The sequence below is a fragment of the Necator americanus genome, chromosome X (assembly GCF_031761385.1).
Source record: "Necator americanus strain Aroian chromosome X, whole genome shotgun sequence".
Lineage (NCBI taxonomy): Eukaryota > Metazoa > Nematoda > Chromadorea > Rhabditida > Ancylostomatidae > Necator > Necator americanus.
Window position 1 is genome coordinate 31,650,852 of NC_087376.1, and position 13,819 is coordinate 31,664,670.

At 34.9% G+C, this 13,819-nt stretch overlaps 2 protein-coding genes across 7 annotated transcripts in view; one reads left to right on the plus strand and one right to left on the minus strand.

Annotated features, from left to right (window-relative positions):
• Window positions 1–705: 705 nt before the first annotated feature.
• Window positions 706–1,074, plus strand: RB195_026076 (uncharacterized protein; the record flags this gene model as incomplete). The annotated part of the gene is made up of 1 exon (XM_064214476.1): window positions 706–1,074. One exon carries the CDS (start codon window positions 706–708, stop codon window positions 1,072–1,074), a length of 369 nt encoding a protein of 122 aa, XP_064070357.1.
• Window positions 1,075–1,825: 751 nt separating this feature from the next.
• Window positions 1,826–13,819, minus strand: part of RB195_026077 (uncharacterized protein) — a gene marked incomplete at both ends in the record, with an annotated part of 31,879 nt that continues 19,885 nt past the window's right edge. For 5 of the 6 annotated variants that reach the window (XM_064214477.1, XM_064214482.1, XM_064214481.1 and 2 more), the window contains 11 exons: window positions 1,826–1,943; window positions 1,994–2,130; window positions 2,676–2,855; window positions 5,756–5,885; window positions 6,025–6,209; window positions 7,260–7,328; window positions 7,588–7,723; window positions 9,892–10,035; window positions 11,005–11,172; window positions 13,407–13,481; window positions 13,549–13,717. In XM_064214477.1, the coding sequence (XP_064070358.1) occupies window positions 1,826–1,943; window positions 1,994–2,130; window positions 2,676–2,855; window positions 5,756–5,885; window positions 6,025–6,209; window positions 7,260–7,328; window positions 7,588–7,723; window positions 9,892–10,035; window positions 11,005–11,172; window positions 13,407–13,481; window positions 13,549–13,717 (1,511 nt within the window). The remainder of the gene's footprint in view (window positions 1,944–1,993; window positions 2,131–2,675; window positions 2,856–5,755; window positions 5,886–6,024; window positions 6,210–7,259; window positions 7,329–7,587; window positions 7,724–9,891; window positions 10,036–11,004; window positions 11,173–13,406; window positions 13,482–13,548; window positions 13,718–13,819) is intronic. The other variant, XM_064214479.1, reaches the window with a different exon arrangement.

Genomic DNA, 13,819 nt, shown 5'->3' on the forward strand with positions numbered 1-13,819 from the left:
TGGCGAAGATACGTGGACTGTAGTGTTTTTTTTTTATTTTCATTTACAAATTTGATATTGAGGCGAATTGTAGCGCTTCGTCAAGAACATTTGAAAACGATCATTAATTTTGCACCAACCCAAAATTAGCTGTTTTTCTTTTCATTGTATGAACCACTTCTCACTACATCTTCACGATCTCCATCTATAAAAGTGAGCATTAGATAAGTTTGAAAATGACATGTTAGAGAAGAACTTCTTCTGAATTTGAAAATTTCGAATAACATCTGACAAGAAAAAGCATTCTAGCTTGACTCAGTTTACTGTTTGTACTTATTTTGATCATATAAAGTGAACATATATGCGAACAAGACCTGCATCAATCCCTAGGCAGTCCATAATCCATAGAAGTTAGTAGGAGAGTTGTAGTCTTTCCACTTTTCTAAGCAAAAAATTGTAAAGTTGCACCGATTGCACACGCACATAGGGGAACACTACCGACTTTATCTCTTCCAGCTCATTTACGACTTCAATTGAGATCCTCAGTGAAGCGACGCAAAAGAAAACAGAGTGCAACCCTTCCAGACAGTTTTTTTGTGTCTTGTCAAATTGATAGCACTGAACAAGGAGAATCAATGAAAGTTATCGCGATATTTCCAGGAGACGTCCACGAAAGGAGTCTGCTGCGCATTCGATAGCCTTAAAAAAAGACAAATAGTTCAATCTATGATCAATTCAACGATCCTGGTCGGCACCGAAACGTGGCAAACGCAGGCGGCGATCGATATCACGACCCCACAATCAGAAAAAAAAACTACACGTGACCGATCATGTTTGATTTTCCGGAAGTTTCTCAATCGAGTCTTAGTGAAGAGTGCAAGAAAAGAGAATTTGGATGGACTCTACACTGTTTTCAATTCCATACAAGCAATTCCATACTATCTCATGAATTTATCACAAAATATGTCAAATACAAAGACAAGCTCAATGTACGGTAACCCATCTGTATGTCCACAATTGCATAGAACAGTAAATGTCGAAGAAAAAATTAAATTTACATCTAGTGAAGTGCATACAGTGACAAATATCGGATAGAGAGATCTTTCATAGGTAACGACGGTGAGGTAGGTTTTTAAAATTCGGCTCATTTAACTTATACTACGGTTCGAAAAGCAGAAGAAATTTGAATAGATAGAAAAAAAATTGAAACACAAAGCTATGGGAGGAATATTGCAAGAGGAGAAGCTGGCCAAAAGACCACCACTCGAGAAGAAACTGGAGGTGAATGTCCCGCCAAAACGAGAACGATTGGTAGATCATCGATAGAAGACTGCGGTTGGTCTTGATCTGATCTGGGGAGGTTTCGAAGTAAAATCAGTTCACGAATTTCATATAACTACAAGACTATCCTGGAATTTCAATGTTTAAGCTGTTCGAGGGAATATGTGTATGCATTTGGCGATCTTCCACCAGGCTTCTTATACGAGTGAGTTTCTAGTGACGAGGACAAGATATCGATTTGATCTTGTCATTCAATAAATATGACATACTGTTCGGTTCCGTGGTTGTATCACTGATGAGCACAAGACTAGACCGGTTTCTTATACTGCTAAGCGCAGAAACAATAGTAATGTTCAACATGAACTAGTATTTAACTGGTAGCGTATAACAACCAATTAAAAAATGATATAAAAGAATAGTTAACGGAAAAAAAACCAGATGTTTCTTACACATAAAATTTGTATACAAAATTAAGAGAAAGATGCATGAAAAAAAATGGAGTGCTGGTAGTAAGGATATGTGAGCGATTTTAAAATGACAAATGTGTACGATGAAAGAACGTTTGTCACGTGGACACCTCAACCGTACTACGTGTATCCGGACTATTTGTTGGTGATCCATGATCTGAACACTCTTCTTCGAGATCCGACAACGCGGTACTCGGTCGAGTGGACAAGCTGCTTCTGAATATGTTTAATCACTGAAAAATTCACGTGTTTCAACTAAATCTCACCCCGTTCGGCAGTTTTCCGAAAGCGATGAGATCATATTCTGACGATTCTCGTGTGATCGTCGAGCTGAATGATTCGGTGATGAGCAAGCAGACGGGCACTGGACAACGATCGTAGGTGGAGTTATTAGAAGCGCTTCCTGAATATGATACAATCCGTGAAACTGTCAAGAAGACTATCCTGAATATTTCGTTAGTAATTTCCAGACTCCCTGCTATCCGTCTGGGCAGGACATCATTTCTGGGTACAAGGATAATAAAAATCCAATAAGATCAGATGTGATCAGAAAAATATGAAAGTCCGATGTTTTTTCTCACATGGCTCTTCTGATTAGCAATTTTATTTCGGATAATTTTTTTTTCTAGAACCTTTGCTTTCGATGTAGAATGACGTCGTAAAACACTCCTTATCCAAGATTGAATCGGCGAGTGATAATTCAGAAATTGAGCGCACTATGTATTTTTGAGGACGAGGTATAAAAAGTAGGATTAAGAGCAAAAAATGCGCACTCCAGTCAATAGGATATGTATCGTGTAGCCTCACAAATCCAAAAGAGTATCCAAAAAACAGCAGGGTTTGGTAAGATTGCAAATCCAACCCCTGAACTTGGTTGAAAAATAGCATTTGACTCAGTAAGCAGAAATCAACTTAAAAAAGACTCCTCCAAATTAAAGAGCAACTTACCTCGCTATTTCTATTGTTATTATTATTGTTATTGCAGACATTCGATGAATAGAGGTGATGAGGTGGAAGTGGACTTGCTGGATAACTGAAAGGTGAAGGTGATGGAGCTGGACTTGACTCCCAGGATCGGCTGTCTTCCAATTTATGTTCGTGGCTGTCGTGGCAGAAGTAGTCCTTTGGCTGTAATGATCAACCTGATATGGAATAAGGAAAATATCGAAGAAGATAGAATAATAGAAAAGTCGAAAAATAGCGTAGATGGAGGAAATCGCTCCGAAATCACCTTCTTTACTTCATATTTATTTTGTTCTTTCCTAACAACCCTGTCAATATCGAAAAAAATTAAAAATATTTTTAAAAAAGTATTAAAAGTTCCATAGCGGTCTTACGGAAAAGTTCAGGCTTTACCTGAAACTTTGTAAAGCGCTGATAAACACGAACTAGTAAAACTATTAAAAGTTTGCACATAATGAGTTAAACATACTTGTTATGGACTAAGGAGTAAGTGTCTCACGTAAGTAGATTTCGCTAATTTCTGTAATCTAAAAATGTTTTTTGATGATTTTTTCCCTTCAGGAGCAGTTAGTATTATAAAAACTTCATATCCACTAAGGAAGATGTCAAAGATTGCTTCCCATCAAAGCTGTTAATCCTAACCGAACGTTAGGATTTATAACAGAAAAACACTTGAAATGCTAATGAGATATCAATGATCGTCCTTGTAAATCATCTAAGAGTCCCATAATCAAACTTCTTCGAATGGATCCTTTTGATGATTTATAGGTTGCTGTAACGAAATGTAAATACATAGTAAAAGAAAATGCAGCGTAGTAGTATATAGTAGTAGAAATTACTGAGTTCTACAAAATATTCAGAATTAGTGTTTTCGTCCCTGTTAAAAGAAATCGCCTCCACTTTCAACAGTCATCAGATCCATCACTTTTAGAAAAAAAAACTTCTATTTTGAAAATAATATTTTCGGATTCATAGTCGACCTGCAGAGAGATCTACACATTTGCCGACTCGTTAGACTTAAACTTCCGTTGTAGGACTTTCACATTTGTTTAAGGATTGGAAGAAATAACGAAATTAAGTCATTTTCTAGGCCTAACATTGAACAAATGGAAAAATTTTTGAAATATGATAAAAAGTTGTAATTTGAATTGTTACAAAAAAAACAATTTGTTCTCTTAGAAAATTTTAAATTCATTTTTTTTCAAAATTCAAATTTCAAGTGGTCAAGATTGTTCCAAATTTCAAATTTTGAGCAGGTTTTCCATAGCTACAAATGTGTACATTTTATTAACTAAATATCAATGTAGCATTTTCATCAGTTTCCGAGAACAATGGAATTTTCAAACCCACATATATTAAACAACATATATTAAACAACTATATAATATAACAACAAATATATCAAACATTTTTTCCAACTTTGAGAAACCAGCTCGAATCCTAGGAACGCTTTTTGTTCCATGGAGATGTATCCATGGGATATGCCAATGGCAGGTTTGATGCATGAAGGGGAATTAACGAAGGCTGACAAAATTTTGCCCGTTTTCAGGTGAAACATTTAAAAAGAAAAATTCTGAACGTATGTTCGAAATTAGCGGCTTCTGTGATTCCGATTGTTATCTTCAAAATCCATTTTATCCGATTCAAAAAAAAAAAATTCTAACAGTTAACGACGGACTAATACGTCGGGAACAGGTTTCGGGAAATAAGTGAGGAATCGTGTTATATGTAACTGCGTAAAAAAGTGGAAACAATGCGCAGAATTCCAACTCCGTAATTCCAAGCCACTAGTTACAATAATACCTATTTACTTTTAAATAATATAATTAAATGAACTGTCAACCCGCTTGGGATGCGCCCACTAGTTTCATTTCGATTCAGAAGTTTACAAACGTCTTTGCGGAGGTTACGTCCGATGTGCCAAGCCAGTGTTTTTGTACTGCCAGAGAAGTCTAATAGCAATTTATCGACCCGGAAAGGATGAAAGGCTTGGTTGGTGCTAGGGCGGTTTCAAACCTCCGATCGACCGTACAGGCAGCGGGAACCTCTAACCGACTGCGCTACACCCGCCCTCTTATTTACTTTTACATAAAAAAAAATTACATTGGAATTTCCCTCCGAGTGGAAAGAGGCATCCCTATAAAACGAATAATACATTCTGGCACTTCCGTACTCTAAGAGCATTTACCTCATTATTTGAGAGATATCTTCCACATCATAAGCGGGTTGTTCTAGGCAAAAAAAAATCTCATCTATAATCCATAGAAAAGAAAAAATCGCATTAGGGTAATCAAAATAGGCAGAAAATCAACAAAAATCCAAAAGATTACACTAGATCTGTTCAAAGTGAAATTTCCTTACTGATATTCCTTCGAATTTTTAATAATTGCAAAAAAGTATTAAATATTATCTTGAAATCGGACTGCTGCATGTTGAAATTCTAATTAATTGACAAAAATCTTTATTACCTTTCCGAGACCAGATGGTTTAGTGGAGTCAAATCCAGCCAATTTTGCGAATTATTGTAACATAAAACTGCAGAATAAAAATTGAAAAAATACAAAATATAAAAAATGAATAAAATAAAATTTACTAAACGGGTGAATTTCTTCTCTGCAATGTAAACAGCTTTGTAGCGAAAGAAATTAATTCTTTAATGGCTAAATTTTTATTATACATTGATAAAAAATCTGCCGCGTGTGCTTACCCTGACAATGTTGCAATTCCTTGAAAGTCAGACAAAATTGCGTGCATTTCGTGCCAGCACTGCAGTGACAGAGTGCACTTGTCTCAATTTCAAATTCGCATATGTAACCTGACCATTCTTGAAGTTTTTATCATTTCCATCCTTTAAAAGTGCAGGATCGGCTGTGGAGAAAAGACGCCAAACATAAATCTTCTTTGGAAAGACATAGAGAGAGAGGGAGAGAGTGAGAGAGGTTAGCGTTAATTTCTCTAAATCCATGCCGCTTCCATACATTTTCCTGCTCTATTTCTCTTTTTTTCTTTAATAATGAAAATAATCGAACAAGTGAAAGTTTAATTCTTAATTCACAGATACTTACACTACATTCCTGTGCATAATGTTCCATTGCGCTACAGTGTGGAGTTTTTACTGCGTAAGTACTGTTGAAGAGATTGTAGTCGATCTGATACGAGCCATTACTACGTTGATATGTTACTAATTTCCGAAATCTGTAATACGATTAAAATATGTATATTTAAGCACAACTTCTTTGTTTATAATCAAAATAAATTTATTCATACTTGGTTTAAAATGTACAAATAAAGCAAAAGAATGCTAGCGCTAAGCCACTACGTAGGAAAAACCTACCGATGTCCCCATAAAATTTCACACGGCAAATAACTCGTCTTTGCTTGCGCTGTCATCCCTGTGGATTCAACAATCCCTTCCAAAAGACATATAATCTCGAACTGAGCGGATAAAAGAGAATTTGCTGTGTACTCGTACAATGGTGAGTCTTTGTTGATCACATGACATAATGTTGTCGGCCATACCTGTAATGAAAAGTAAACAACTTAATTTTGAAAGAAGAAGATATAATACGTTAGGTGTTAAGTGTGTTAGGTGCTAAAAATTTTCAAAATATCTGATAAATATACGCTCAATTTCATCGTGAATGAGATTAATGATCACAGAAATTATTTGTTCTAAAATAATATAGTAATAAGCTTATGACTAGCTCAAATTTCAAAAAAAAATTCAGCATAGAAAAGTGTTTTTTTCTCCCGCTCTTCCCTCAAATCATCACTCAAGAAAAAACTCATCAAAATGGTGATTATTATTTTATCCCATTATTTCTTACCTCTAATGACTCTCTGTCATCTTAATTTTTCTAATTACTTCTAGTACTAATTTTCCTTCTTCTTCAGAGAACTTTCTTCTCTGCCGGGAATTGCACTACAATAAACGAGAGTCATTTAAATCCATATACGGGATGCACATAATTCTGGATAGCTATAGCTTTCCAGATCTCCATGACGATTAGTTGAGTTATTGCTATGAAGGTAGTACTTGGAAAACACTGGACACATCCCCTATGTATATTTACGAATAAATTATTTCAGTAATTACCATGGACTGAAACTTAATGAGTTATATAATTAACAGCTAGTTAACCTCACAAGATTTTTTAAAAACCCTCAGGGTCCCATTCATTGAATGATTTGCATTTCCTACCCTCCCATTACAACAATACAGGTGGGAATTTAATATTTATAACGGAAGTATCATGACTGCGTATTATTCAAGGATGTAGTTGCTGGTCCAAAATAAATCTCTTCATCCGAGAGCACTTAGTTTTCCCGTCAGTAGCCCAGCCAGGATGAAATCTTTGATTTGTTTTTTCAAAAATATATTATGCGTAAACAAAAATGAGTGGGTGTATTTTGAAGATGAATCTGCTGTTATGACCAATTTCATTCAATGACGAATTAATGATCTAATTAAAAACTATAGTAAAATAGAGAGAAAATGAAACGAACTAAACAAATAAAAGCGATGAGACTTTTGTAAGGAAAAAAGATGAAAATAAAAACTATACTAACCAGAAATAGGCGATCATCATCAGTTATAGTTGGACCAACCTTCATTTCAAACTGATGTAAAGGTTCTATCTGAAAACGGAGAAAATTACCATGTAAAAATTACAGTGTGATTTGTTGTGATTTTTTGGTTCATGGTAGAATATATAGTTTAATACTGCACAAATTTATTTTTAAAAAATATATAATTCGATTGTGAAAACTTTTCTATGATCTAGACTTTCCTGAAAAAAACATCTGAATAAAAATTACCACTGACGGGTGTGTGAGATATGATGCTCTACTACTACTCAAATGCTAAGGAAAAAAAAAACCTTGTTATTCTGCTTACCTCTCCCTCAGCAGTTTCTCGATCCGAGATGAATTGTAACCGGACGTGAGCCTCGACAAGATGAGTGTTTCGCATATCACCAACTCGACACAGGAAACATAGTTGACCATCTCGAAGGCATATCACTGCTTTCTCACTGGAAAATAGATTATCTACAATAAGAGTGGAGATTAATAATAGATTAATAATAGACTGTCAGTAATAATAATAATAATTATTATTATTATTAATAGACTGTCAGTCAAATAATTAATAATATTAAGAATAACAATGTTAAGTTGATATTAATATATTAATTTAATGATAGATAACTGAAGACAGACGTGGGTGTGGCGTAATCGGTAAGAGGATTATTAATAGGACACAGTTAATAGAAAAATAATAATTATGACAGTAATCGCTGCAGCTCAATAAGGAAGATGGTGCTATTACTTCCTTCTAGCGACTATGTAATTTTCATAGTTAGAATGAAAGGATAAAGGATAAAAAGATAAAGTTTCTAGCGTTAATCAATCCGCTTGGGATGCGCCCCCACGTTCACTTCAATTCGGAATCGTTTGAGGTTCACGAACGTGTAACTGGCCGATACAATGACCTGCGGCTGCTAGCCGATGTGTCAAGTCATTGTTTTCATCCTCCCAGACAAGTCTGATACCAATTTACCGACCCGGATGGATGAAAGGCTTGGTTGGCGCTAGGGTGGATTCGAAACTCCGATTGTGCAGACACAGCGGAACCTCTTACTGACTGCGCTAGACTTAAAGAATCTAATTAATGGAGGACTGCTGAACGTCGCATGAGCATGAAAGAAAAACTAAAAAGGGACGGTATGGACTATGTTTGAGGAAGTCCTCAACATGTAATAGGAGTTTAGGACATTGATATCATTATGAGTGAATTCCATGAGTTTTGAGTACAGAAATATTAGCTTTAGTTCAGCAGTTCTGCAAGATCACGAAATTTCTGTGAAATCGAAAGGGTTTGAAAAGCACTGGTTCAGAGATGTTGATTTTTGAGCTCTACACATTGCCAAAATGTTAATCAGAGGAAATTTCTATCAAAACAATAGATGTCTAGATTTACAACAGCACGACTAAAGAGATTGTTCCTGAAGGGATACAGTAACCCTCTTACAGATAGAAAAAGATCCAAACAAAAAAAAGTGGAAATAGAGAGCTTAATCGTTGCAGTTTCAATTCAAAACACAAAAAGCATTCATGAACAAATGACTGAAAGTGCATTGAATCAGAGGAAAAATGCACTAATTTTGTGAAGAAAAAGGTTATATATTCATGAATATTAAAATTCATGAGTATTAGCATTATTTATTATTTCATGAGTATTATTTTATATTTGTCAAATGTAAACATCGTTTGGGAACTGTACGAGGTGCATAGAGATATGGGATAGACTTTGAATTTTTAAAGAATTACAGATAAGAATTTTTGTTAGCAGAATCCTGGCATCGTTTTTTCTCGTGCACTTGTAAAAATTGATTTCTTCTCGTTAAATTTCTTCTCTTAAGAGGAACTAGATTTCATTTTCGAGAAGTTTCTCAAACGTGCCTTACCCTAAATTCTTCGTCTTTGACGATTTTTAGCTTCGCTTTTCAACAGAGAGTAGACCAGGGAGCATAATAACCTCTCTATTCTCCCTTGAGTGTTGCATGCGTAATACTACCAATTTGCGTGTGTGTGTGTCTTCCATGAAATGAGGGAGTCAGGTCCTAGCTCATCTTATATTGAATGCCATATATTCAAGAGCATCTCGATTATTACTAGATTAATTTAAAAGAAATTAACTAATGTGAGAAAGTACAGTTGAAATTGCAGCTTAGAATCTTTTATAGGAGCATTTTTTTCTTCGCATAATTCCGAGTTTCCTCAAAATAGACTCGTCGTAGTATAGGCATTATAGGTTTATTGATGTGTCTCCTGCAAGAATGTTTTTTCTTGCAGAATAGGACCCATTTGTATTACTTCGCTCCACGATGCTTAGCATTGGAAGGTCTACCATCACAGCCTACTACCCTCAGCTATAGATGAGGAAAATATTAGCTTAAAAAAAAGAACATGCTTTTCTCCTAACTGAAATTTTTTGAAGCATCAATTATTAAATTAGTAAATATCTTTTGATTATTAACGGCTGAATCATGAGGCAATGGTGGCGAAAATTTGCCTCATTTATATACACATCAATAAGCGAATACATATGAACTATCAGCAAGATCCTGAAAATCAGAAGGAAAAAACTTCGTGATCCTTTTTACAGAATTACATCGGCCATAGAAATTCCCATTCTTACCTGAATATGATTGTCTCCGCTCTTTTCTTTGGTCTGGCCATTTTTGCAAACACCAGACCTACCATAAAACTTTGTATTAATAGACCACATACTGCTTGGAGGCAAACTGTAAGTCCAGCTAAGGGGCATTCGGTTGTGATGTACCTTAAAAAGAACAGGTTTAAATGATGTTCCTCTCACATTTGTTATGCAGGATTTCCCACAAATCCTCATTCTCTCACGGACGTAATGATTAGTTATTCCTATACGTTCGGAACGCACTGCACCGCACATACGGCAATGATGTCTCAGTGCAACGGGAATTTTTTTTTAAACAAAAAGGTTCTAGAGATTTGTTGCAATGGTTCCCAAAAAGAATGATGAAGGGGTTAAGAGAAAAAAAAATGTTTTCGTACACTCTGCTCTGAAAGAAAAGAAGAGCTGGAGTTGTCATGTCTCGGGCCCAAAAAAAAATTTTGGAACTCTAGTAGTTACACACTAAAAACTGTACTTCTTCTTTCGACATGCAGATTTATTACTTATCATTATTTATAATTACTACTTAATATGTTAACGTATAACCTAAATCAGATACAACACAAATTCTTACGTTTAACAGAGCTAGTCAAGTTCTCTGGGAAATAAATCCTATGCCTTCCTAATTTTTTTTTCAAAATACAATTTCAGCACCAGAAAGCAAAAGAGTCATTTCAATCTAGCTATCGGCAGAAAATTGCCAACCACCTTCTAAAATTGCTCTTTTTCAAGCGGGTACATTTTTTTCTTAAATCGTCACAAGCTCAAATTTATTGCACATTTTCACACATTATTAACCGCAACCTGAAGAAGTCAATAGAGCGAGTTGACCGTAGCATCAAAATTTTAGATCACCTATCTAAGTTCTAAAATTCTATGATAGACCCATTACTCAAAAACAATTTACATTTTAAGAGTAATTACATTATTTGTAAGAGTTAACTATCCAATTTCACACAAATTTTCAGGAATATGATCCTACAAATTCGATTCCATTTCTATACTAAGCATAGCAGATACGAAACAAATATATATATACGATCACAATAAAGTGTACGTTTCCCGAAAAAAAATTCAATTCTATGATTGTTTTTTCACCTGTGTCCATATCCGATTGTATGATGCGTTTCAACAGCAAATAGAAATGATGAATAAATAGAATCGAGGTTCACAACGCATTGTGTCCGATTGAGGTAATGAAATTCCGGAGATAGATCACCATGAAAAAATGCGATTGTGTAGTAGATACTTGCAAATGTTGTCCAGCTATAACAGGAAAAAAAATGAATTCAGGAAGTAGATCGACAAATAAAAAATAAATCTATACAAATGATTGAACGAAATAGAATGGTCAGTATTTTTAAGCTGTTTTGTTTACAGTTATGAGAATCAATTATGTATAGTGGTATTTGAGGAAATCCACCGTAATTTACAGGTTGGTAAATTAAATTTTTTCACAAATATTTCCTGTTTCTTAAAAAAAAACTTAAATTTACCGCGTCATTTTTCTCAGATGCGACTTCTAGTTATTCTATTTGCTAAGTGTTTTTTTAAATGCCGAAAGGAAAACGAAGCATCCTTGAGATGGGAAAATGAAATTCAGCACATGTTCACTTATATGTTACAGTAAAATTATAAATATTGTGTGTGAATTAAGTTTAGGTTCTCATAAGAAGAATTAATGGCTATTTAAACTCATTGAGTGCTAACTAGAAAGACACCATAGAAGGCAAAACTCACAAAATACTTCTCGTTCAGAGCCTGATATAAGAGTTTAAAAATGAGAAGCATAGCATAGAAAAAGTTGAATGAAATGCAAGAAACATTGAAAAATAGATGTTTACGAGAAAAAATGTAATGTATACTCGTGCCAAGTTCAATATGTTCATTTTGTTGTTTTGCTGAAAGGGAATATTTGATAACTTATCTATAATTATTATTAATATTATTAATTTATTTTTAATTTAATGGTCAGTGGTTTTCAAATCAGACATTCACAATCGTCTGAGTTTAAGTCTTCTTCCTAGTTAATTAAAGTCTACAGGTTTGCAGAAATCAACTGCGGAAGTGCTTAATTTTTTTAAACTATTTTTCCTCAATATTTCCCTCCATTCAAATTCGCTACTGATTTAATAATTACTAACATTATTAAGACTGAGCTTTCCACATAAAAATCGGTGGAAAGAATCTGAGGGAAACCTAGAATGTTGAGATTGCAACACTATCTTCAGATTTCTGACTTCCTGAAATGTTATGGAAGGTAAATTGAGAGTTTTTCGAAAAAAAAAAAACTTTTAACAGAGTAGTGCTGAAGGTAAGTAACTTGGAAGAAGATCGTTATTCCCAAAAGCGTCCGGGAACAAGTTGGGAAAGTTGTTGTAAGGACCGGAAAGGAAGATTATATGTATTCTCGAGTGGATTGGTGAAGTAAGTGAGGTTCTTTCCTCAATTTTCCTCAGATCCATCATATTCAGCGAGTCATTCTTATACTTACTGCAAAGAACTCAAAGTTGTTCTTTATGGTTGGTCCAAACTCACCATTTCGACAAATATGCTAGGGCAGTCAAACGGCACTTTTTATATTAAAAGGGAAAAAACATTGGAAAATATTTTAAAGTCATATTTTCAATATAGAACTTAAGAAGACGTCTTCTTAAGAACGAGAATTAAAACAGGTGTATAGGGAAAAAAAGGATTCAATTTTTTAAAAATATTATTCTAGCAAGGAGGGGACCACCTTGTAATCGCTACTAGTTCATGGTCGGGTTTCCGAACCGTTCCTACACTACCACTTTTCTCCTTTATTATTTAACCTGTTGTTTTAATTTGTTAGCCGGAACAGAAATGGTTTTCCTGCTTGGAATAGAGGAAAAAATAAAGGAAATAAGCGGAAGATGAAAATGTAAGAAGAATCCGAAGAGTACACATGTGGAAATCTAATATTTTAATTGCTTAATTTTTGCATTCTTTTTTGAAACGAAACGTAAAACCCTACACTGATCAGTAACATCGAATTCTGTAAAACGTCTGGATTACTGCTATTACTGGCTCCTTCTCCCAACATCCAAAGTTTGTTCAAAACTACGACTGTCTCATTCTTCATGATCTAATCTAGCGAGCATCTGTTTCCTTAGATAGTGTTACTTAATTTTTAATAAGTTGCAGTACATGTGGTCATTTTCAAGGACACCGTTACCGTATATTCCTCATGATGAATGAGGAATATTTAGAAGTCTGAGAAAAAAAATCAACAAACTGTGCTTGGCGCCTCTTCGTCTAATCAAATTATGTACATATGCTATTCAGCGTTGTTGTGAGGATACGAGGGAAACGAGTCTCTGAAGCGTGGCTTTTCATGCTTGGCTGTAGTTAGCAAAACTGTTACGCATCTAGTCATTAATATTTCCTAACCTATGGAATAAATAACTATCAGCTTCATTTCCCACCAGGATGGCGTCAAAACCAAAGAAGAAACTCGGGTAGTTGTTTACAAAACAAACCTCAATACGAAGACGAGTGCGAAAATAAATAGCATGTATCGCCATTTCACATCGATCATTGTAGTAAAAATATCTCTAAAATTGATAAAAATAAATTCGATACGAAAATAACCGCTACAAGCTTTATATTAAATACCCATACCTGAGATATTGCCGATCTTTCTTCGGTACATTAGTATTGTAGACATTACAGATGCCATTCTTCCCCACTAATCTGCTTTTCTTCATCTTTTTAGTGGATTTTCTGGATAGCGGGCTTGAATTCCGTCTAGCTGTGATTGCAAGCGTTCGAATACTGTCCGAAAATGCATCTGAAACTCGTAGGTTTCGACCAGTGTATGTGGATGATGGACTCCTTGCAGAGTTTGTCCGACGAATCCTGGCGCTCGACATCGGCGGCGATGCTCTATGCT